Source organism: Protopterus annectens, chromosome 5.part0 (genome assembly GCF_019279795.1).
Source record: "Protopterus annectens isolate FY-2018-M chromosome 5.part0, PAN1.0, whole genome shotgun sequence".
NCBI lineage: Eukaryota > Metazoa > Chordata > Ceratodontiformes > Protopteridae > Protopterus > Protopterus annectens.
The window spans coordinates 729,039,780-729,066,934 of record NC_056735.1 but is presented as its reverse complement, the minus strand read 5'-3'; the positions used below and the strand labels follow the sequence as shown (position 1 = coordinate 729,066,934).

Sequence of the window (27,155 nt, the reverse complement as noted above, 5' to 3'; positions counted from 1 at the left end):
TGGCATCAGTGATGAACCGTCCCGCTAACCTACAGAAGGCACTGTTTGATTGTTTCCCTGATCTCCACCAGGGAAATCAACTTGTGCAAGTGTACCCGAGATAGACACCACACTCCCAGCATATGGTGTTAAGCTCCTGAGCTGTCACATGACCTGGGTCACCTGGGCCAAATTCAAGGCTTTATCCCTCTACAGCATTAATGCAGACTCAATGGAACATTTGCATGTCTATGAATTTCTTGACATTCAGCCATCCCTGACAGTGATACTTATCATTTAAAATTTCATATCTAAAACCTTGCCCACCAGTATTTCATTTAAAGTTGTTTATATGCTTTTAAACTATACTTATGACTTTCCCTGTCATCCAAGTTTGGTTTATCTTTTGGACAGCAGTTTGGACTGACAGAATGGAAGCAAACTTAGAGGTCTTCTTCTGAGAAATTTTCAGATTTATTTAGCATAAAACAATGGTATAAAAGAAAATGTCACTTTAACATGCATCCTTCTGAACATTGTCAGAAATGTTGGAGCAGCAACTGCTTCTGAGTTGTGAAACAGGATCTGAATTGCCCAAACATAGTTAAGCCTTACTAAGCTCAAATCAAAAAGTGCAATTATGAGAAAACAGAAATCAAAGTCTAAACCAGCTGTAACTGAAGTAATGAATATTGTAAAGAAGTTTTAGAAAAGGGAAGGCACAAATTGCATGGAAATAAATGGAATTTGAGGGAATGATACACGTAGAAGAGTGTTCAGAAGGAAGAAGAATGACATTTAAGGGAAGGCAGGAAATGAGCAATTTATGTAATGCTGGAGTCAGAAAATGTTGCAGTGTGTGGAACTTTGACTGCTGCATATCCTGCAAGGCAGAAAAAGAAACTGTAGGATTGCAAAATAACCTTCTAAGCTATAATACACATACTTCTGTCTTGCAATAGCAAGAAGTGGAGTATCAGATTCTATAACAGCTTTAAAAACTGTAATCAGCTTCTCATTGCCACACAAAACAGAAGTCTGTCAGTCCAAAGGCTATTATATCTTTTAAAACTGTTTGAGATCCCCACTCAAGTTCAGTGGTGGTCGCTGTTTAAACTATAGAATAAAGAGCTCCCCACCACAGTCCTTTGGTGGTCACTGTCTAAGGTATATAATAAGACTGTAGTTTATAAGAGCTGAAAGGTACTTAAACTTTATTAAGCACCTTTTTTACATTAGAAAGGTGTTTTAACAACATTGTAGTACATGAGGTGCCTACTTTCTGCTAAAAAACAGTTGGATAGCTTCCTCATTCAGTGCTACTTTAGGGTGATACCCAACCTTTACAATGTTGGTGCTTAATAATTGTTAAGCACCCACTAGGTACTGTTACCATCACTTCTAGTACTAAAACCCAACAGCAGGACATGAAACAACTTTGTTTCAACTCCCGCTTCTGCCTGCTGTCTGCTAAAGTGCACCCAGTATTTTGAATTAAATTACTTCCCTTAGATGGAAAATAAATAAGGATGTCAACCATTTCTCAATTACTATACGGGCTTTCAAAGTCATCACAATACATTGTTTGGGTTTTTTTTTTTTACTTTATTTTTCATTAGCTAGTAGTACATGGGCCAGATATATCTCCATGCGCTTCTAAGAATTATGATCAGATCTCCAGTCATAATGAAATATTACTATGTGTTCTCGACATGGATGCCATGCTTCATCTCTAGAGACCCAATCATAATTCTCTGTATCTTCTTCCTGATTTTGGACTGTAGTCATGGCCCTTCATGTACTGCATGCTGTTTCACATCAGAATTGTAATAAATGCGCATTACCATAACCACAGTTTAAAAAAAACTGCAAGTAACAACAGAATAATACAATTTAGAATAGGATAAAACACATTATAAAGAAATAGTATGAACTTCAGGTAGAAGATGCAGTTGTAAACAGTTGTGAATACATGATGTTGTACATATTAGTAGTAGATAAGTTAAATATACCATGCATTTTTCCTGAGGAGGTTTGTTACACCATCCGTGCAAACACTTACTTAATATAGCATATTGCTTATATGGCTTTGTGACACCCGTGCACTGGCCCAGCATTCAAGGAGCCTCAATCCTCACCACTAACACCAGTGAGGGGCATCCACATTGGGAAGGATAACAAATATACACACAGCAAAGTACAATTTCTCTTAAGAGCACACAGAGATCACAGTCAATCTGGGGCTGGTTTCTCCTTTTCTCTCCAGATCCCCAATAAAACTCCCCACTGGCATAGCTATAGGGTACAGATTTCAGCCTAGTGGTCAAGCTAAAATCTCCAGCACTCTCTCTGTCCAACCAGTGCTTCACGTCCCTGCCCAATAAGCTGACACACACACACTCTAAGACATGAGTTAAATACAAACACACAGACACTCCAAGGGAAGGCTGTCACAGGTCCTCCAGCTATGCCCCATTCTCTGAGAGGCTATATCACTGCCACCAACCACTAATATCAGCTACTCATAAGGCCCCTACTAAAGGGTGCCCAATTATTACTGTGCAATATTATTATCCAAATGGTAAGCGTGACTGAGCAGCAAGCAGTGAGAGTGGCTTTGTACAGTATCACTATATACATGCAATGTATTCTAGAGCTTACATTACCTCTACACAAAACAGCCACAGTTGAAAGGTTTAAATAAAAGCACAAGACAATACTTCTTACTACACAGTGATAGTCGAGAGTTCAGAGATCATAGGAAAATGCTTAAAATAATGCAGACATCAATACAGAAAACAACTAGTCTACTCTTCCTATTTCCTAGCTATATCTAAGAGCAAACACAGTTCTAAAATAAACTTACATATAGACATAGGCAGAGTGCTGGTGAGTTGGATGTTCTGAAGGCAAATGCAAAATGCCCTGAATTTCTCTCTCTCTGTCCTTAAATTGATAACAGTACTACTGACTCATTTCAAATTACATCATTTTTCTCCGGTTTCCAGGCTAACAGAAACCCAGAGTTTAGCAGCCCTTTTGACCTTGCACCTGGTCAGGAAGCTACAGCAATAAAAGACATTATATGTGCAAATTCTAGCAATTAACTCTGGTCTCAAAACAATAGCAAGAATTCCTTCATCCAGATATCTCGGCTCTGAGTTTTGAGATTAAACAATTATACAATGCTTGACTTATCAGCTTTCCTCCAGCAGAGTGCAATGTGGTTACATTTTTGAAGTTCAACATTTAACAAAGAGAACAAGCATGTGGCTTACATTAATATTTACCAATGACAGAATTATCTACAAAATCCTATCTAGCTAGGCTGGCAGCCTTCACATATCTCCCCCCCCCCCAGGGAACTCAAGGTAGTTTTTCAAGTGACCAGAAACATTGCTTGAAAGGGTTAGGTTTATCTGAGTATACCTTACCCCATTTCCTGTCTTGAGAGCCCATCTACTTTGGCATTGCTAATCCCACTGCAGTACTGCACTGACATATCATATGTTTGCAATCCTAGGCTCCATCTTAGCAACTTGGCATTTTGCTGGCTGGCTCTGTGTAACTCTGTTAGGGGGTTGTGGTCTGTAACTACAGTGAATTTTCTTCCATACAGATATGGCTGAAGTTTCTGCAGTGCCCACACTATGGCTACACATTCCTTTTCTACAGCTATATAGCATTCTACCCTGGGTTGGAGCCTACATCTGAGATAAATCCTTTGCTGTAATCTGGACTGGCTAACACAGTGGGACCTCCCAAAGCTGCTTTAAGCTTCTGGAATGCCTGCTTACATGCTGGGGTCCACACTACCTTATCTGGACTGTTTTCCTTGTCAGGTCTGTGAGGGGAGCAGCTATGGTACTATAATTGAGGACAAACTTTCTGTAGTACCCTGCTGTCCCTAAAAATGCCCTCACCTGCTTTTTGGTAACAGGTATAGGCCATGCCTGAATGGCTTCTACTTCGGCAGGTTCTGGCCTGATATTACCACTCCCCACTCTATGTCCCAGGTAGGAGACCTCTGCCATACCCACCTAATATTTGCTGTGCTTAATGGTCAACCCTGCTCTCTGTAGTCTGCCCAGCACCTCCCTGACATGCTGAAGGTGCTCTTGCCAGGAAAGGCTGTAGACTGCAATATCATCTAGGTAAGCAAGGGCAAACCCTCCTGCTCCTGGTAGGATATGATCTATCACCCTCTGGAAAGTCGCTGGTGCATTTTTCATCCCAAAGGGCATCTTTGTGAACTCATACAAGCCAAATGGAGTCACAAAGGCTGACTTCTCTCTAGCACTGGGACTGAAGTGTCAGTCACCAGATCTCCCTCAGACTCCTCCTGCAAGCCACTGCAAATACTCAGCACAAGGGCTTCCCTATCAAGGTAATGTTTCATCATGTTAACATGGTACAAATTGTGCCCCTGCCTCCTACCTAGCAGTTCCACCATGTAGTTAACATCACTTACCTTTCTTACCACCTTGTAGGGTCCCTCCCAGGCTGCTTGCAGCTTGTGTCTGACAGGAATGAGAACCATTGCCTGGTGCCCTACAGCATACTTTCTAGCTCAAGCATTCCTGTCATACCATACCTTTTTCCTGTTGTTGGGCTTCTGCCAGGTTCTCCTGGCCAAACTCATGTGTTCCCTGAGCCTTGTCCTGAGGTTTGGGACATATGCCACAACAGACTCCTTGTGAGGTTCACACTCACCTTCCCACTCATCCTGAATTAAATCCAGAGGTCCCCTAACCGTATGCCCATACAACAACTCAAAGAGTGAAAAACCTGTGGATTCCTGGGGAGCCTCTCTGTAAGCAAACAACAGATGGGGAAAATATTTGTCCCACTCAATCTTAAACTAGTCCGCAAATGCCCGTAGCATGGACTTGAGTATAAAGTTTAACCTCTCAACAAGACCATTAGTTTAGGGATAGTAGGGGGTGGTCTTCAGGTGCTTCACCTCACAGTACTTCCACAGACAAGCCAGCAGGTCTGACATGAAATTGGCACCTCTGTCAGTCAGTATTCCTTTTGGGAAACCTACCCTGCTGAAAATCTCTAACAAAGCATTTGCCACCTTTTCTGCCTCACTAGAGGACAACACAGCCACTGCCTCAATGTATCTTGTAGCATAATCTATTACCACTAGGATATACCTTTTCCCTGTGGAACTTGGGGTACTCAGAGGCCCCACAATATACATAGCTACCCTCTGAAATGGCTCCTCAATCACAGGCAAAGGCATCAAAGGAGCTCTCACCTTGTCTCCTGCCTTGCCTACCTTTTGGCACTGCTCACAGGTCCTGCAGTACCCCGTTACATCTCTGGAAATTCCAGGCCAATGGAAGTTCTGCATAATATGTCTCTTTGTATGTTTTATGCCCATTTGACCTGCAAAGGGAATATCATGGGCTATGGCTAGAAGTGCCAGATGGTAGGGTCTAGGCACTACCAGCTGCTGTATTCTCTCACCTTCTAGCCCTCCGTCAGGGGTCCACTCTCTATACAGTAACCCTTTGTCCCAGTATACAGATTCCCCCTTCCCTTGAGAATCAGGTCCCTCACTAGCTACCTACCTCAGGCCTTGCAATGTATGGTCTGAGAGCTGAGCCTGTCTCAACTCCCTCTTTGTAACCCTTCCCAGCTCCCCTTCCACAACAAGTCTAGCATCCTCTAACAGCGGTGTCTCACTGTCAGCCTAGTTACTACTACTCACCTCTACCTTTGCAGTCACTCTGTCCAAGTGAACATCAGTACCAACAAGCAGCTGTGGCTCACCTTCAGTCCTACTGCTACAGGGTAGCTTCCTCCCTGAAGTAACCACCTCACCAGTTCTGGCTGCAAGTATGCAGTCTGTCTGGGTCTCTCCCCAGGCTACCAGACCGACATGCTTGTCTCTTAGCCTGACTGTGTGTAACAGCATAAGCACATGGTACTGCCTCATCAAACTCCTTCCCTATCAGGATGTCTGCAGGATGGTGGTTCAGTACCCCTGTTGTCTCAAGACAACCTACTACTGGCATGTTGTCTTTCCCACTTACTGGCTCTCTCACCTTTTTTCCCCATCTTGCCTCCATGGACATCTGTATGCCACATGGCCCCACTGGTTGCATTCAAAACATTTATCCCTATGTCCTGGATGTGTACCTGGACTAGTGGCTTATCCTGCTACTGGCAGATTCTATTGGGGCAGTCTGGGCTGCCCACTATAGGTTCCTTTAGACCCATGAGCAGTACTAGGGGTCCCTTACCTGTGCAGGGATGCCCTGCTTGCTAGGTATAGGTCTCCTTTTTTCTCCAACTCCTCTAAAGTAGCACATTGTCTATCAGCTAACCAGATCCTCATGTCCTCAGGCAAAGTGCTAAGGGCTTGTTCCATCACCATAAGCTCTGCCAGCCCTTCAAAAGTGGTGACATGACATCCACTCACCCACCTATGAAAATAAGTGCTCAGTTCAGCAACATATTGACACGCACTTTCATCTGCCTTGTGTCTATGCTCACAAAACTTTTTCCTTTAAGTTTCAGGTGTTAGCTTAAGAAATTCTAACATGCGATTCTTAACAGCAGTATAATCAAAACATTCAATGTCAGACATTTTGGACAATACAGTTACAGGTTTACCATGGAGTAAGGTGGTCAGAAGACATACCCAGTGCCTTTGGTCAGCATCATACTGTTTACATACCCACTCAAACATATGAATGAAACTATCAAAATTATCTCCCTCTGTAAATTGCGGATGAAATTTACTGACCTTTTGTGCTTCTGGGGTCCAGTTACCTCCATGACTCTCCTTTTCATGCTGCCTCTGCCTTTCCTTCTCCTCAGCTTCCAGGCAAAGCAGTTTCTCATTCTGCTCAGCCTGTAGACATCCGAGTCTCTCTGCTGCATCTGTTTCCAAATGCCTGGCTTCCAACTCAAGTCTCTTTAGCTCCAGATGGATTTTTAAGTTCTCTGCAGAAAGGTTGAGCTGTCCATTCTCTGAGTGCTGTACACCTCCACTGCCAGTCTGATCCTTCTCCTGATTGCTGTTTTCTGATGCAGCTGTGACCAAAGCTGCAATCATGTCTGCCTTAGTCAGGTTTCCATGCACCAGTCCCTTAGCCTGGCACATCTCAGCCAACTGGCTCCTTGACAGCTTGCCATACTCCTCTGCTGACACCCTTGCCTGCTCTCCCTGAGTAACTAAGCTAACAAAAGAAATAAAACAATTGTGATCTGAACTCTGAATATTTACTGTGTGGCTGATTTAGAGTACAAAAACACCTTCAGTGATCACTGTACACAAGCTACAGGAATTCATTATCCACACCACTACAAGCCAATTAGTACGTGCCAACCAATTAATATGTGGGTGTGGATATCCCACCACTGCCAAACAATTAATATGTGATGCCCGTGCACTGGCCCAGCAATCTTGGAGCCTCAATCCTCACCACTAACACCAGTGAGAGGTGTCCACATTGGGAAGGATGACAAATACACACACAGTAAAGTACAATTTCCCTTAAGAGCACACAGAGATCACAGTCAGTCTGGGGCTGGTTTCTCCCTTTCTCTCCAGATCCCCAATAAGACTCCCTAATGGCACAGCTATAGGGTACAGATCTCAGCCTAGTGGTCAATCTAAAATCTCCAGCACCCTCTCTGTTCAACCAGTGCTTTGCGTCCCTGCAGAAATAGCTGACACATACACACACACACACACACACACACACACACACACACACACACACACACACACACTCTCTCTCTCTCTTTAAGATATGAGTTAAATACAAACACACAGACACTCCTGGGGAAGGCTGACACAGGTTCTCCAGCTATGCCCCCTTCTCTGCAGGGCTATAAGGTAGAAATCACTGCCAACAACCACTAATATCAGCTACTAATAAGGCCCTTACTAAAGGGTTTCCAATTATTACTGTGCAATATTATTATCCAAATGGTAAGTGTGACTGAGCAGCAAGCCTTATTTAGAGTGGCTTTGTGCAGTATCACTATATACATGTAATGTACTCTAGAGCTTAAATTACCTCTATACAAAACAGCCACAGTTGAAAGGTTTAAAAATATTTAATAATAAAAGCACAAGGCAATACTTCTTACTACACAGTGCCGAGAGTTCAGAGATCACAGGACAATACTTAAACTAATGCACTACAATAGTTCTGACATCAATACAGAAAACAACCAGTCTAATCTTCCTGTTTCCTAGCTATATCTAAGAGCAAACACAGTTCTAACATAAACTTGCATATAGCCGCAGGCGGTGGGTTGGATTTTCTCTCTCTCTCTCTCTCAAGGTTACAGCAACTCATTGGCCTTTAGTATAAACAAGCATATTTGTGAAGTAGACACATGAGTATTACAAGCAAGCAAATAAAGCATATTTGCAATGATTTAGGCAGGAATGTTTGTTTGTGAACATCAGGAACAGAATGTCTGAACATAGCCATCCATCCATCCACAACCCATTTTTCTACATTTACATGAGTGAACAGACACATCTGGGAGATGCAGTTATCGGTGGCAGGTTGGTTTTATTAACCGACATGTGGTAGTCATGCATGTCACATTCAGATTAGTCATTTATTGTGGAAGGGTTAAATAGCACCTTTATACAAGGATGGGTTATACCATGTGATATCCCAGCAGTATTACTTTCAAACAGAATACTGAGAGTAAATTTTTGGGCAGAGTATTCCAGAGGCATAGGTGTTGTTATGGTGAAAGTTTTGTCACAAGAGCCTTTTGTCAGATTTATTATTTTGAGTAACATCTGTCTCGATGATCCAAATTGCTTGATAGCATATACTTATTTATTAGAGCAGTACAGTTTCTACAGGTTTCAGTGTACAGCAGGTACAGTGCACAAAAGAGCTGCAGATGGTGTGCCCTGTGGTCCACTTACAGACATATAGTAGCCATCATGCCGTAAGGTGCCATGCAGTGATTGGTAGAGCTAATGCAAATTTTGTGGTGTTTCAGCAGGAACGACCATTAATGCCTTGTCAGTAACAAGGTTGGTTTGTTCCTGTGGTTTGCTGTTTCACGCTGGGGACGCCTGAGGTGTAGGCAACATCATTTTCAATAGCTCTCGAGTTTTTTGGATTACTTTCCATTATATGGAATCCTCTTATTACATCGTGGATGGGAACTCTTGATTTTACTTGCCAAATTCTGGATTGTTTATTATCTTGGTCGGGTGTTCAAACTTTGGAGTATTTTTTCTCCTACTGATATCAGGCCTATTTTTGGTGTTTTTCTTATACATTTGGACAACGGGAAGACATCGAAGGTTGTGGCATAATTCTGTTCCTTTCTGGCTGAACATTTTTTCATCATTTATTAGTTTTCTGGGCAACAACTTTTACATTATTACAAGGTACTGTGGACTAGTGCATATTTGGGCTTATTTTTACATTGCAACCTTGATTGCTTGGATCACTGTAGGTTTATTCAAACTTTGGGATTCAATACCGAATGCGAACCACATTCTTTGTCGCATTAACGCCTTGGCATCATAAGAACAATTTTCAATAGTTCTTCTCTAATTTTTGAACTGTGAACATGGGCGCTACCTAAAGGAGATTGTGATGTTTGAATGAACATAGCTTTTTTCTTTTTTTCTCTATTTACCAGCATTTTGATTGCAAACTTTTACATCACTACACATATGCTTATAAGGTACTGTGGACTAGGGTATATTTTTTTGCTTATGTTCACTTTGCAACCTCCATTGCTTGCATTTCGGGAGGTTTATTTCAACTTCTGGATTTAACACTGACTGTCAACTGTATTCTTTGGCGTATCTACGCCTAGGCATCACATTAATAGTCGTGAACATTCTTTCCCTTATTGAACTATTAATATGGGCGATATTTAAGGGACAAATTTATTTAACTACAGCGTGGATTTCATCATATATTAAGAGAAAAGCATTGGATTGGGACTTTATGGTCCAGTTTGAATGTTATTATATATTTGTTTACAACTAATGATTCTTTCAAGATCTATATTATATATTATATATTAGCTGACTGTTTTGGCCTTCTATATTGACATTGGTCGTTTTTGTCCTATCGACAAAGTATTATATATCTTTTTAACATCACTGACAACTTGTATTTTTATAATACTCTTGTAAACCAGATATCAGTGTTTTTGTTCTATAGACCTAACAAATGGACATGGTTCTGTGTGGGAGCTTTGTTAAGAAGGGATTGATAATTGTTATATGTGTACATTAGGAGCCATTATTTAGGGCCTTACTTGACTTCCTAACAGCTTTGTCATCCAGTCTACTAAACATCATAGGTATATATACAATAATATGGTTTAAACCTAGTTTTTGTCCTACCTACATGTCTCTTTTAACTATGACTAATTGTTTATGGTTTTGTACTGTATTCACCTTAATTGTGGAACATATATACACTATCTTTATGTGAGCCAGCAACCTTAAGCCCTATACACTATATATTTTCAATTTATTTTATACAAGTTTTTTTGGATACTTATCAAAATTGGCATATTCTTTTCATATCACAAGGGACGAAGGTCCATACATATAAATGTTTCTTATTATCAACAGATTTTATATAACATAAGGGACGAATGTCCAGTTGTAATTTATAAGGATTGGTTTTCATACATGACATTTAGTTTGGGCCCTTTTCTCAATTACTGGCAGCAGAGACGAATAGTCGGCTACCATAATTATGTTATGAGCTCATGATATTATAGTACTCATGATCAATATTCAGTTTGTATTATTTCATGCTTTTCATAATTGACCTTGTATATTGCAGAAAGGTTTTCTGGTAGTGAGACGAATTGTCAACTATATTTACATTTTAAGATCATACATTTGGTCATACCAATTATTATATTTATATAGTGGAGGTTATTTGGTTAGTGGCTTGCTTTATTAATGAATAATTTTTTCAATATAATTGTTTTTGATTATTTTCCACAATCATTTGGTCATATACAGTATACAACCACTGTTGGTTCATGTTAGATCCAGGATACAAGATACAACTGAATTTCTGAATATTATTCAGGATTCACAACTGGAAGCGGACTGGTGGTTATGCACTTTAGATGTGTCAACTCTATATACAAGTATTCCACATGATGCCGGTATCTCTGCTATTTTCTACTGGTTAAACAAATCTGGGTTATACTCCACTGGCTTCAATAATTTTCTGGTTAAGCTTACTGAGTATGTGCTATGTAAAAACATCTTCTATTTTGATGAACAACCTTATTGGCAGATTAAGGGGATGGCAATGGGGGCTTCTTTTGCCCCCATATATGCTGACCTGTTTATGGGATTTTTTGAGCAATCATTTATCTATGATGTGGATCACAATTTGCATATAAATGATCTTGACATTTGGAGGAGGTATCTTGATGATTGTTGGATGGTGTGGCGTGGTGATAAGGACCATGTGTCTGATTTTGTTAGGTATCTTAACAACAACCCTTGGGATATACAATTTACTTTGAATATTGAATATGAAGAGATTGTTTTCTTGGATGTTGTTGTCTCCAGACAGGTGGATCATACTTTAGCCACGCATGTACATAGGAAGTTTCCTCAGTATAATACATTGTTACATGCATCCAGCTCTCATCCCCGCCACATCATTCAAAATATTCCCAAATCCCAATTTCTGTGTATGAAACGCATATGCTCATCAGAGGAACAATATCAAGCCTGTGCACAAGACCTGTCACACAGGTTTATCGATCGTGGATATTCCAAGTATAATATCTCTCACACTATTGAGCAAACAAAGCATTTGACACGACCTACTCTATTACAGCATCATAGCATGAAGCATCATGAAACATCCAATCCTAGGCAGCCAATCAGATTTGTTACCACTTTTGGGAACAATACATTTAGATTTAGAGAAATCATTAACAGACATTGGGACATACTTAAGTCCCATGAACTTTTGAATGAAATTTTACCAGACAAATGTGCCTTTTCATATAGGAGGGGTAGGACCATACATTTGAGGTTTACACACTATAAGAAATACACACCAGCAACATCAGTTCAAACTACTTTATTTGGTGACCCATTGCTGGGCTGCTTTCCTTGTGGGCACTGCAGTGCCTGTGAACATATTCTAAAAACTAAAGAATTTTCCAGTAAGAATACATCTAAAGTATATCAAATTAATATTTTTGGTAACTGCAGTTCGGACTGGGTCATTTACTTAGCTACATGTACCTGTTCTTCATTTTATGTTGGTCAGACGTCCAGACCATTTAAACTGAGGATTAGTGAATACCTCAGTGCCTTAAGAAACCATCGTTTGTCTAATGTTCTTTACAAGCATACTATTCAACATCCTACTGCTGTCTTTAAATTTACTATTATTGACAGAATTCAAATGCATAGAAATTTTAAAGCAGGTTGGCATAATAAACTTAATAATATGGAAACAACGTGGATAACCAGGCTATGGGCTTTGTTCAAACCTGGATTTAATGAGATGGCATAATATGTTTACCTGTCTTTTCATGCAATGTACCTTAATAATTTATTTATTCTATCTTATCAACTCACCATTAGGTCTTCACAAACTTTATTGGTTTCAATTATGTTATGATTTTTATGACATTGGCTAAGTATATACAATCCAATAGGTTTTTGGTAATATCTCTTTAAATGAGTCTTTATATAAGACCAGGATGTTGGAGCTAGGCAACTTTTGAGTGAATTTAGTTTCAGCACTGAAGAAGGCTGTTTTTTCAGCCGAAACCGGTTTGCTTACCATTTATTTTTATTAATGGTATTTATTTTGTAATAAACATATTTTGGCTGCATCATTGTTGTGCTGGTCCGTTTTTTGGCTTCTTGTCAATAACAAAGCCTATCCTGTATGTTATGTTATGACACAGGCTTACAGGATCACAGCAAATAGTTATATGTGCCACAGTAACCTTTCTGCCTTTTGTGATGCAATTCTTATTGCTTTGTAGGAAATGTAGTTTGCTGCTAATTCTGCCAATGATTTTTTTTTATTATGAACAAGTTACTTTTAAACCAAAATAAAAAATATCTTTCATGGAAGCACTACAAAATGGATCCTAATGTGGAAGTGTATGAAAATTTGAAATAATTTCCGGTGCCTTTTTTTTTTTTTTTGTTAAACACCAGACAAGTTTAGTTTTACTGTATAAGGCTAAGTAAAAATCATCATCTATTCTGGCAAGAGAAATGTAAATGTTGGCACTCAGAAAAGTGACCTTGTCATCACAATCATTATAGCAGGTCTAACTTACACTGAAACAGACCTAGCATCACTTTAGGAATGCTCAGAAGGGTGCTTGAAGGGTGCTTAACTCTTAAGCACCCTCTAGGCACTACTAACAGTGCTTAGAGGTAATGCACTGAGAAGAGACATTTGATCTACCCCCTTTAACCAAATAAACTGTGCCACAATGAATTTTTACATTTCTCTGCTTGAGCTCTACCTTCCAAGTAAGTAATAAATCATTTAAAAATAGATTTAATCAGCAGACGAACATTGAAAGAAGGAAAGATACACACACACAAACACACACACACACACACACACACACACACACACACACACACACACACACACATATATATCTATATCCATCTATTTATATAAACATAAGATGCACACACACACACACACACACACACACACACACACACACACACACACACACACACACACATATGTGTGTGTGTGTGTGTGTGTGTGTGTGTGTGTGTGTGTGTGTGTGTGTGTGTGTGTGTGTGCATCTTATGTTTATATAAATAGATGGATGCATTGAGTTTTGTTGAACAGTTGTTTTCATCGATGGGGTAATGAGCCAGTACAGCTGATCACAAATCAGTTGTTTGAAAAATGAGATCCCAGTATAGTGGGGATCGGGGAATATGCGCTTTCCCCACTGTAATGCAATCTCAGATTTCGTATATAAAATTAAAAGGGGGAGTGGGGGGCACAGTGGGGCTTGCCCCCTGTAAAACCATTTGATTTGCTGGTTTTTTGATTGTTTGTAGAGTGATGTTTTTTGCTTTTGGGGAGTTGTAGTTGATGATTTTAGGAAAGATAATTAGTGCTTCTGATGGAAAGTTATGGTCCTGGATAGATATATGGATGAATGGACAGAGGGATGACTGGAAGGAAAGAAGCACACATGTAGGTTTGATCAAGAATTGTAACCTAGTAAATGAAAGATGTAAAAGTTATTGTGACAAGTGATGGTCCCACCACTGCCAACCAATATGTGACGAGTGAGGGTCCCACCACTGCCAACCAATATGTGATGTCCCCACGCTGGGCCAGTTATCAAGGATCCTCTACCCTCACCACTGACTGGAGAGGGACATGGACTTGGAATACAAATGGATACACTCTCTGCATCAAGCATAATTTTCCTTAAGAGCACACAGGGAACACTTTCAGCTTGGGGTATGGATTTCTCTATATCTGTCTCCCTCCAGATCCCCAGTAAGATTTCCCACTGGTACAGCTGTAGAGTTAGGTCCTCAACTGAGTGTCCAAGCCAAGTCCTCCAGCATCTTCTCTGTAAACCCAGTGCTTCATGTCACTGCCTCAAGTAGGTGACACCCACAAACTGAGAGATTACATTTTTCACACACACACACACACACACACACACACACACACACCTGGGAAAGGTTGGCACAGATTTATCTTCTGTTTCCCCTTCTTCCCAGGGTATAAAGTAGTTATCACCACCACCAGACACTCCACAAGCACCTACTTCAAGGCCCTTAACTAGGGGTATCCAATTGTACTGTGGAATAGTAATACTAATACAAAAGGTAGTAGTTGCCCAAGATGGCTAGGCCTTCTGGAGTGGCCCACACAGTGTCACCAAATTAATATAAGCTCTCTCAAACGTTAAATACCTTCTAAAAGGACCAGTTCTGATAACATTTTTAAATATATTTAATAACAAATAATAAAAGAGCATGAAAATACTGAAATATATTCACAGTAAACCACAGAGTTCAAATCACAGGAACTATTGAAAAGAAAATTGATGGACAGACTCAGACAAATAAAGAAAAACAATATCTAAACTAAGCTTCACTATATTCCTGAATCTAGTAGAATTACTACTCCCCAATAACTTCCTTGATAGAGCAAGGTACAATGAAATATGTTAGCAGTCTTTCTAGTCAGGTTCCCCAAAACAGAATATTCTACCCTCAAAGATTATACCCTGTAAAATATAATGTCCAAGATTGCTTGCAGAATGACCTCATCTGGTCACCAGACTCTACGTTCTCACACTATTCCCCTTTGAAGCTGAGACAGGAATTTAGCATAGACAGCCACAATACATGTCTAAATGTTTATGGCAGTGCCTGGGGCTTTCCCTTCTTTTAGTGAGCTAATGAACAATGACTTCTTCCAGACCCACCATCTCTGATCTTATTCAGCACTGTGGGCTGCCATTTTAATGATTTAACAGCTCATTTACATTTCCCTTATTTTTCTTAAAGTAAGCTAGCTGGTTAACCTTTGCTGTCCCTGTCTCCTCTATTAAAACATATACATTTAATTCAGTTACAGTAACATGTACATGTATGAAATGCTCAACACCTCTTTTTGTATTTAAATGATGGCTTAATAAATATGTTTTTTGTTTAAAAGGGGGGGCAGGAATTTAATAATTTATACAATGTTGCTTAAGTTATATAATATATAGCAATATATTTGAAGTATAATGTTTGTAAATGTGAACTTGTTAATACAGATTGATTGCTTTTATATAAATGTAAATTTGCCCGTGGAACATGTGATAATTCCATAAAGGTATTTAAAAAACACCTATTTTTGTATTTTATTTAAAGTTTTGAATTCTGAATCTTAACAGTTTCAGTTTTGTATGGTGTTGCTTGATTTATTACTGAAAACTTTCAAGTGGATTTGAAAGTAAAATCAGGATAAAGCACAAAGTCAAGGTTGTAATGTACAGTTATTCGGAGAAAAAAAATCACTTAACATTTAATTTATGCTGCAGGAGGAAGAATCATTTATTTACCCTGTGAAGCAGTCTAAGACTAGATAGCTATCTGTCTACTGCATACATTCTCCAGCATGGTGTTAATATACATGTAGTGCCTGCTGAAAAATGTGTCCAATGCTTCACAGCAACATATTAACTGCTTTTGCTGTTTAGCAAGTGTAAAATAAAAACAAAACAGAAAATTTAAAAAAAATCAGTAAAGTGGGTGTATGTGTTTATGTCTATGTGTAAGATGTAACTATGTGTAACTTTCTTGATAGAGCAAGGTACAATGAAATACATGAGCAGTCTTTCTAGTCAGGTTCCCCAAAACAGAATATTCTGCCCTCAAAGATTATACCCTGTAAAATATAATATCCAAGATGGCTTACAGAATGACCTCATCTGGTCACCAGACTCTACGTTCTCACACTATTCCCATTTGAAGCTGAGACAGGAATTTAGCATGGACAGCTACAATACACATCTTAATGTTTATGACAGTGCCTGGGGCTTCCCCTCCTTTTAGTAAGCTAATGAACAATGGCTTCTTCCAGACTCACCATCTCTGACCTTATTCAGCACTGCGGTGTGCCATTTTAATGATTTAACAGCTCATTTACATTTCCCTTATTTTTCTTAAAGTAAGCTAGCTGGTTAACCTTTGCTGTCTCCTCTATTAAAACATATACATTTAATTCAGTTACAATAACATGTACATGTATGAAATGCTCAACACCTCTTTTTGTATTTAAGTGATGACTTAATAAAGATGTTTCTTGTTTAAAAGGGGGGTATGAATTGAATAATTTATGTAATGTTGCTTAAGTTATATAATATACAGCAATATATTTGAAGTATAATGTTTGTAAATGTGATCTTGTTAATACAGTTTGATTGCTTTTATATAAATGCAAATTTGCCTGTGGAACAAGTGATAATTCAATAAAGGTATTTAAAAAACACCTATTTTTGTATTTTATTTAAAGTTTTGAATTCTGAATCTTAACAGTTTCAGTTTTGTATGGTGTTGCTTGATTTATTACTGAAAACGTTCAATTGGATTTGAAAATAAAATCAGGGTAAAGCACAAAGTCAAGGTTGTAATGTACAGTTATTCTGAGAAAAAAACACAACATCTAATTTATGCTGCAGGAAGAATCATTTCTTTAGCCTGTGAAGCAGTTTAAGACTAGGATAGCTATCTGTCTACTGCATACATTCTCCAGCATGGTGTTAATACACAGGTAATGCCTGCTGAAAAATGTGTCCAATGCTTCACAACAGCATATTAACTGTTTTTGCTGTTTAGCAAGTGTAAAATAAAAACAAAAGAGAAAATTAAAAAAATAAATAAATTTAAAAAAGTCAGGAAAGTGTGTGTATGTGTTTATGTCTATGTGTGAGTGCATGCGTGTATGAAAGTGAGAGTGAGATCAATTGAGCCATTATTTTACATTTGCTAAGCAGTGATTTTGCTGTTTAGTGAGTCTAGAATTAAAACAAACATAAAAAAAGAAAGAAAAGCATGTGTGTGTGTGTGTGTGTGTGTGTGTGTGTGTGTGTGTGTGTGTGTATATTTCTGTCTCTATATGTGGATATGTCTGCTTGTGTCCATGAAAGTGAAATTTTGTGCGCGCGCGCGTGTGTGTGTGTGTATGTGTGTGTGTGTGTGTATGTGGAGAGACAGAGTTTGATCAATCAAGTAGTGGCAGTAGCAGTTAAAATTAAGAGGCATGCATAACTCTCAACCTCTTAGCACAATAAATCTTAATAAACCCTAAAATAAAAGGGAGCAAAGGCTCAAAAATAGGAAAATATTTTAAACTTACTAGAATAAAGTATTTGTTTTAGCATGCATTTTCTGAAGGACTTAAAGTCTGAAACTCAAATGTATGTCATTATCTACTGACTTCAATTCCCCAATGATATGGCAGCAAACCAGACATTTTATGAGTAACAGACAAAAAAAAAAATAGAGGTAAAAATGTGGACATTCTTTGAAAATCTTATATTTTGGGTATAAAATACTTTCTCCAACACCATTTAAATATACTACAGCAAGTTTGAAACATTATGCAGAGTAACTAAAACTAAAACAAAACAATTTTACAGCTAGCCCATTTTCTAAGTACAATAATGTCCTCCAGGGTATGTGTTAACCTGCGATGTCAGGCCTCAGACCACCCCTGGGCATTATTTACACAGTACACACACCCTATTGGGCATTACAATAATACACATTCACATGCTGCACTTCAACCAGTGAGAGATCTTGTTTTCCTGCCTCTAGTTTACATGCCTATAAGATAACATAAAACAGGATACATGTTTGTGAGAAGTCTTTATGTCATTTTAAACCACATACCTCTGCTTTATTGATAAGAAGTTCTGACCACTTCTGCCATTGGGGACATTTGTCTCTATTGTCAAAGGTGGTTTCATTTGACGTCCAGCAGCATTGTTCATGGCTAAACCAGAATCCTGTTAAGCAGACCCCTTCTTTGAGGTCTGTCATCCAGTCTGCTGCTAAGTCAATAACTCCAGCCAATGTTCCTGCAAAATCCCAAAGTTCACATTGTCAGGGGTACAGATGCCATAGTAAAATTAATTGCAATGTAACAAAAGCCTAGCAACTGCCTGAATGCTAAAATATCATAAAGTGTTATATTTCTACTTTTCATTACATTAAAATAAAGAAGAGTGTGTCCAACAGCCACATAATAAAAGTGTAGCATTTATTTTCACTTACATGTGTTCGTCAGAAACTGAAGAAATGTATTTTATTTCTTTATTTATTTATTTAAGTTTTATGACCGGGGAAGTCCACTGGCCAAGAGGAGCCAGTTTTCAGTGGAAGCCTGGGGAGAAAAGCTCCACAATAATTGCAAGTTACATTTCACACATTACAAAAGGACATAGTTCATACAGCTTATTAAACATTTACAGATAAGCTCCATGATATTTGCAATTGGCCTGTCACAATGTTACAAAAATGAAAAACATAATTCAATACAGAAATTTCAACATTGACATAAAGTGAATATTTTTGTTATAAACTCAGCTGTAGGTTTAACATTTCAAAATATACAGCTACTAGCCATTAGTAGGTTAGGAAAATATTATGCATGGAGAGGGTAATAGTATATTTGAGATTGGAGATGTTAGAGAGAAAATTAGTTTTTGATAGGGGAGGGATTGTTTTGGGTGGGATGAAGTAATAGTAGAGGTAGTTGGATGAGTCAGTGCAAGGTGGAATTGGCGGGGGTAAGTTAGAGCATGGCAAGGGCATTCCCATTTGGAAGAAAGATGAAAGAGTAGCTGAGATTTGAAATTTGTATGGCTAGGTAGGTTGCATAGGTGTGTGGGGAGAGAGTTCCACTGTTTAGCTAAGTAGTGGGACAGCAGTAGATGGCCAAGAGGTCGTGCAGGTTTGTGGATCTGAAGGAGATTTTGTTTTTTCGATCTGAGTGAGCAGTTGGGAATGTAATGTTTTAAGGAGGTAGTGAGAGCTGGGCAGTTGTCAGGTTTAAAGATGAGCTTGTGGGCAATGGTAAGTTGTAGGTAACTGAGGTAGTTGGGTAGTTCAAGCCAGTTGAGGGTGAGGAGGGAGTGGCAGTGGTGAGATGAGTTTTTTGAATTGGTTTCAAATGTGGAGATCTTGTAGTAACATAAGATAACATAAAACAGGATACATGTTTGTGAGAAGTCTTTATGTCATTTTAAACCACATACCTCTGCTTTATTGATAAGAAGTTCTGACCACTTCTGCCATTGGGGACATTTGTCTCTATTGTCAAAGGTGGTTTCAAGTTTGGACCGGAGGCCCAGATGGAGATTGGTGAAAAGAGGGGCACCATACATAAGGGAGGGGAGTAGGAAGGTGGATGCAAGAGTTTGATGGGCAGAGGGGCTTAGAAAGCGGTTGTGCCTGTAGATGAGACCTAACTTCTCTTTTTCATTCTCTCTTACTTTGATACATAATTTTTGACAGAAAGTGTTCTATCATAGCATCTCTCAATGCATATAACTAAAACAGCAGTAGTGCAAACTGCAGGTGTTTAGATTATTCATTCATTCAGTCTTTGATTACATCCATTTTTAGTCACAGGGAGCTGAATCCATTTAATTTACAGGCAGCTGGTGACTGACCCTTAATGGAATAAAGGCAGAGAAACTAAATCTGAATACGATGCTAGCTCACTGCACTCAGTAAAGCCTTTACACAATTAGGCATGACACCTTTGAAAAATCACAATCTTCCTTCTCCCTGCATGCCCAGGAAATCTCATATACACCCACTGCTATAGATTATACCAGAAAAAAGCATTAGACTGTCCCACCATCAGGGGTTATCATACTGTAAAACCAATATTATTCATATCAGGCCACGGAATTCAAGAGAAAGCATAGATGCAAAATAATTTCACTGCTAAAAACAACTCTCAAGTGCACCTTCTTTAACACTGATTTTTCACTACTGTCTGGCTATATCTTCTAGAAGCCCAGTCAACTCGCTCTAATTACTGTTATTGCAACTTACCCCTTTATACCTCTCCAGTCTACTTTATACCCATGCAATACAGCCTGGATATCAGCTACAGGGTTATAGTTTATTCATTTAAATGAGTATAATACATGCGTCAAAACAAAACAGCCTGAGGCATTCCTTGATTATAGGCTCATAGCTACTTATTAGGCTACTGATCTGTGAGGATCTTTAGAAGCCAAGCCACACATTCCCATGAAGTTTGTAGTCATTATATTTTAGGTACAAATAACCCAAAGACTAGCATAGCATTTACATGTTGCCTCGATCCACAAGGGATAAGGGTGCTAAAGCTGGGGGGATTTTGTGATTATTCATCTAGTCATTCAGATTATGTTTAAATAGTGAAAGAGAAGTACTTTGCTTTATGTGGAAAGGAAGACAATTCTAAAGAAGTTAGAAGAAGTATTTGATATATATCTATCCTTCTAACATATTTCATTTATTTTACAAAAAGGATAGAGATCACTTGAGTAGGTGTTTAGACCCCATTTGACTTGAAAATATACAGTAGGTCTGACAGGATAGGGTCTGCTGAGGTTTTGTATACGAGACAAAGAGCATCCCTCAGTAGCTGGTATAACGCTGAGAAAAGGAGCAATGCTTTCTTAAACCTGTTGTAGCTGTAATCACTGTAAAATGACTAAAACATGATATCGCAGCTATGGACTTTCTCATAAATGAATACTCATTATTCAGGCAGAACTGTGCATACAAAAGTTAGGTGAATCACTGATCTATATTAAAGAACTAATGAGCATCTGTGTTCAGGAGGCAATTATATTTCCTTAAACAAAGTGAACACATAAGGGGTTGGTATAAAGAAAGGCAAAAGGATTGTTCTGGACTGGATTATAACATCACATTCAATCAATACATGCACATCAACAATACAGACAGAATGCACTAATGACTAACATCCAGTCCTTGCACTATGGAATCATAGTAAAATCCAGAAATCAAATTAACCACATCCAACTATTATGCCTAAAAAATGTCTCAGAACTATTAATCAGCAAGTAACAAACATCAGACAGTCCTTTCCTAGCCATGAACACATCCTAGAGAACATGTTAAATCTATTCAATAATATTGTATTTAATTTACTAAGTCATGCAGTCTGTATTAAATCTTATAGAGTAAGAAGGATAAATTTCATTCGGCTGACAAGCAAATTAAAAAATCCTGACTTCGTTCATGAGAGCATTGGCTCATTACCTTAAAACTAAGAAATCTTCTCCTTATAATCATACAAAGAACAAATAATTCAGTGCAGGTTTCCTGTCAGATGGAGTAAATGGAATTACTTCCTGCCCAAATAGAAAAAATATATATCATTCAAAGTCTTCTGAAAAGGATTCCATTCCTTATTCCACTCTGGTAAGGAATCCATAACTTCCTCATTACCCATTTCTAAACGGACGTGACAGCAGATTTGTTCAGGAACATCTTTAAAACAGCAAAGCTATCTGCCTTTACTTAATCAAAATAAATAATTAAATAAAGAAACAAACCGCCAGAACCCACTAGCTAATATCATCCCAAATTCTAATAATGTTGAAAGAGCACCAGAGAATCCACCTTAGTGCAGCAGTTAGGTTTTCAACCCTAGGTCATTAGACCTTCAGAATTCTTAGGGACTAATCCTTAGGGACTAACAAACACATTTATTACTGAAATCTAATATTAAAAATAGTGACTCTCCACTAAAACTTAACTTTTTAGATGGGTAAAACTAAGTTACCAACTTTCACATCTAACTCCTCTAGTGCACACTGCAGTGTTTAGGATAAACTATTTTTTTCAACTTACCTTTAAGCTTCCCTGTGACTAGCACTTGCTCTAAAACATGCTGGAAAGCATTAGAAAGCCTTAAACTGATATAGGTACTAAACAGCCTATAATTGCAAAGTACCTTGCTAAGGTAAGGGAAAACAGCTCTTGTACTTTACAAAAAAAAGCACCAAACCAGGCATATCCAAGGGTCAGCTTTCATTAATTTCTCCTGTCCACCTGGTGAATCTGAGCATACTGGGGCAATGCAGCAATTGCCTCATGTACACAGACAAGCCTCTCCTCCTATCACCCAACACTACAACCAGCGAGAGATGCACTTACATAGCCAAACTGGAAGCAAAGCTCTCTCCACCCAAGATTGTGCTAGACAGTCAAGAGGAGACAGTTAACACCTGCACTACACCTCAAGCAACACACAGCCCTTGTAAACCCACACCATCAACACCCTCACATAGCAACACTAAACTCTCATATGCAGAGGCCCTTAACAGTCACCTGCCCAAGCAACAAGGACCTCTGAAGCTGAAACACAAAGACCAATCACAACCAAAGTGTCACATAGCTCACACCAGTGTGCCACCCAACAGCCCCTAAGGCAATACAATGTACCCAACACTTTCGTCATAGGTGACTCCATAGTCAAGCACACTGATGTCCCACTCACCAGGATGAACAAGGAGAAAATTGCAGTCAGCTTCCTATCGGGTGCCAGGATCCACCACATAACACATGCACTCAAGTCACTCCACAACAAGTAAAAATATGACTCTGTCATTGTCCATGGAGTGAATGACTTGAGACGTACCTCCCTGGACTACATGAAAAGAGACATGGAAGAGATCTTGAATCATGTTGCCCAGGCAGGTATGACTCTAGCCCTGAGTAGCATCCTGCCTTTGCCCAGAATGATACCACAGTATAAGTACAAAATGATTGACTTCAACAATTGGCTAAGCTTCTGGTGTCATTCAAAGAGAATCCAGTATCTGTCTGCTTGGAACGACATGATCGACAGACCACAATGCTTTGCCAGAGATGGTCTGCACCTGTTGCCCCTGGGATTCAGGTTACTGGCTATGGCTCTTGCCACCCCTATAGTGCCTTTTTTAGGCAAAATTCAAGGGACAAAATCACCACCATAACAAGTACAAGCATGCAAAATCCGAAGGTAATGCTACTCAATGCTAGAAGTCTAAAGCTCAAAATGCACTCTCTTCAGGCACTCCTAAAATGAGGAACATCGATATCTGTGCAGTAACTGAAACCTGGTTCAAGACTCCAGAGAGCACCCCTGCAATAGCAGGCTACAACTATTACCACATTTTGCGGCCACCAAACCAGGACCAAAACACTAAAGGTGGAGGAGTGACCATATTCACCAAGGATATTCACACCACCAGGCTAGAGGCCAAACACAATGCAGCTGAAATTCTCCAGGTGCAACTAACACTAGGTAAGACTGCAATTCAGATTGCAGCTTGCTACAGATCCCCCACCATGCCCCAAGATTCCCACTACACCTTTCTAAACATACTGGAAAATATTAAGATACAACCAAACACCCTAATACTGGGTGATTTCAACTACCCTGCCATTAACTGGGAAAAATACTTGTGTACCAACATCTTTGCCCAATGGTTCTTGGAATTCATAAATTCCAATGCCCTGGATCAGCTAATCCATTGTCCCACCAGGGGCTCCAATATACTAGACATGGACATTACCAACATGGGAGATAGATGCTCCACACCAGTAGTCACCCCCTCATTGGTCAGGTCTGACCATAAGCAAATCACCCTTGACATCAACATCCCACCCCCACCCCCCCAGTAAGGAAACCTCCGTAAAAAACTTCTCCAAAGTCAGCTTCATGCTACTCAAGTCAGAAATGACAAACTTCATGACACCCATTTAGACAGGATCTGAAAGCTCCACTGCTGAATTCTACACTAAGGCACTGTATGAGCACATCCACTCGTGCATGAATCGTGCCATCCCAAATAGAACCAAGATGATCTTCTCCAAAAAAAGGAAGCCAATCTGGTGGTTCCCTGCTATAAACAAACTATACAACAGAAGGAAGAAACTGTTGTAGAAAAGGGAAAATCCCAGGATGCAAAAAACTCCCTTACCAGCCTCAGTAAGTAGTTGAGATCCCTCATAAAATCCTCAAAAGCTAGGTACGAAAGTAAAATTGCCAAAGATTCCAAAGACAACCACAAGGCATTTTATGGTTATGTCAAAAATCTAAATGGCAATACTCAGATCTGCTCTGAGCTACAACAGAATGGCATTAAATATACTGATCCCAAGGATATTGCCAATATCCTGACAGATCGATTTAGTGCCACCATCACCCCCCTCTCATCCCCTAAAGGGCCCATCTCAAAACCAAAAGATTGCCAAATTCCGGTAATCACGGCCACACAGGTAGAAACCGCACTCTCCAAAGCTAAGAATACAGCATCCATGGGACCAGATGACATCCCGGGCTGTGTACTACATGAACTACAAAATGAACTGGCACCTCACCTAAGTGTCATGTTTAATCATAGCCTCACCTCAGGCTTCATTCCCAATGAGTGGCGTACAGCTACAGTTATCCCACTCCACAAGAGGAGATCCACCTTGGATCCCGGGAACTACCGTTCCATCAGTCTGACGAGCCTGATCTGCAAGGGCATGGAATGCATTATCATGGAACTCACAAACAAAGACATTGGCAACATTCAAACAATGGACCCCGCCCAGTTTGGGTTTGCGAAGGGCCGATCTTGTCTCCTGAACTGGACAGACTTCTTTGAATCAGCCTCCAGAGCTGTGGATGAGGATAAGGCAGTCCACACAGCCTATCTGGACCTTGCCAAGGCCTTCGACACCATCCCCCACTCTGGAATCATAGATAAACTTACTAAGCTGGGCATAAATCCCTACATCACTCGATGGGTTGTCAACTGGCTTACTGACAGAACCCAGACTGTAAACGTAGTCAACTCCAAATCCAGCTCCAGAAAAGTGACAAGTGGAGTACCTCAGGGTTCAGTCCTGGGACTGCTCTTGTTTGGCATCTACTTCTCTGAAGTACAGGCCAACACTAAGGGACTCTGGCTAACAAAGTTTGCAGATAACTGCAAATTGGGAGCCATTATTGAATCCCCAAATTATGTGGATATTCTACAAAAGGCCTTACAGAAACAGATGCTTGGTGCCAGAGCCATGGGTTCAAGCTTAATGCCAAGAAAGGTATAGTTATCCCCTTTGGAAAAAAACATGTACCCATGAATTATCACACAGGTGGCAGAACAGTAAACATCGAAAGTGTGATGTGAGGCTTAGAGACACAGGTGGACAGTGGTCTCACCTTTGATAACTACATCACCACAACAGTCAGGAAATCTTTCTATGTGGCACACCTCATCACTAAGGGATTTTCGTCCAGAAAAAAGGAGGTCATTGTCCCACTGTACTCATCCCTCATTAGACCCATTATAGAGTATAACGCCCCATTTGGTATGTACTTTACAAGACATCTGCAACAGCTGGAAAGGCCGCAAAAATACCTCACTAAAAGAATCACAGGCCTAAAGCAGACGCCATATGATGACAGTCTAAAAAAACTCCAGCTATACTCTGTGGCATATCGTCTACTCAGAGGCAATCTCTGCTTAACATACAAGGCCATGTCAAACCCTGAGCTGTTGGACATGCTCCACTTAAATAAATCCCAATCCCTCAGAGCCACATGCTCCAGGGATCTAAACCTTGTCATCACAATGAACAAAACATCCTGGAGGGATAGGTTCCTGACCCAGAGACTCCCCAAACTCTGGAAGAGACTGCCCATACATGTCAAGCAGAGTGCCTCCTTGGCCCTCTTCAAAAGGAACCTTGACGATTGGATGGGAGGTAGGAAATTCACCCCGGGGATCATGTCAGTCGCGCTGCTAGACAGGGGTCCAGGAAAGTAAATATTGTGGGAAGAAATATCCAGATTGTTTATGACATCAATATGGTGGGAGGGCCTTAGAGAGGAAAAAGATGGGAAAAACTAGTGTGAATGGGTAAGTGAAAAGAAGAGAAAAAAGAGAAAAAAAAACATGAATTTTGTAGAAGGAAAGATAAAGAAGTGCATAAACTAACTTGAATACATGGCGGGTGTTGTATAAGAGGGCAGGGAAGGAATGAACAAGAATGTAACACATGGCTGACTAAGGGGAATGAACAATATCATGGTCAAAACCAAATACTTACCTAAAATAGATTAACAGAAAAGCATTATATGGACATACCCAGGAAAGATAGTTTAGGTAACAAGACATATAATACAAAATACAAGAATAAATAATATTACAAAAGAAAGTAGAGGCATCTTGGGGTGATTAAAGGAAAAGAATGCAAACTGGGAAGTTGTAAGCAGATTGAGATTGGTAGAGAAGACTGGGGGAGCTGAATGGATGTAAGATATCATAAAGTATGGCAAATGTAAATTGAAGAGGAAAAACATAAATAAAGGTAATGATAATAGGAGAGAATAAAAAATGGAAATGGAAAAGGGAAAAAGGAATGCCGTACGTATGAAGGAAAGGTATGATGGTCAAGTAGAAGAAGGTTGTGAGGGACAAGATAATCACCCAAGAATACTGCCATAGTTATGGCAAAGAGAAGGGTTGGGAGGTCAGCTTCTAGGTATGGAGAAGTAAACACTCCAAAACAGATAGTGGAGAATATACGTCTGTGTTTAGTTTACAAAGGAAAAATGTGGTGTATGTGTGGG

At 39.5% G+C, this 27,155-nt stretch overlaps 1 protein-coding gene across 5 annotated transcripts in view; it reads right to left on the bottom strand.

The window, feature by feature from the left end:
• The window catches only part of CLCN4 (chloride voltage-gated channel 4), a 449,930-nt gene that overhangs the window by 232,235 nt on the left and 190,540 nt on the right, over window positions 1-27,155 (bottom strand). For all 5 annotated transcript variants that reach the window (XM_044072575.1, XM_044072579.1, XM_044072576.1 and 2 more), the window contains exon 5: window positions 18,404-18,591. In XM_044072575.1, the coding sequence (XP_043928510.1) occupies window positions 18,404-18,591 (188 nt within the window). The remainder of the gene's footprint in view (window positions 1-18,403; window positions 18,592-27,155) is intronic.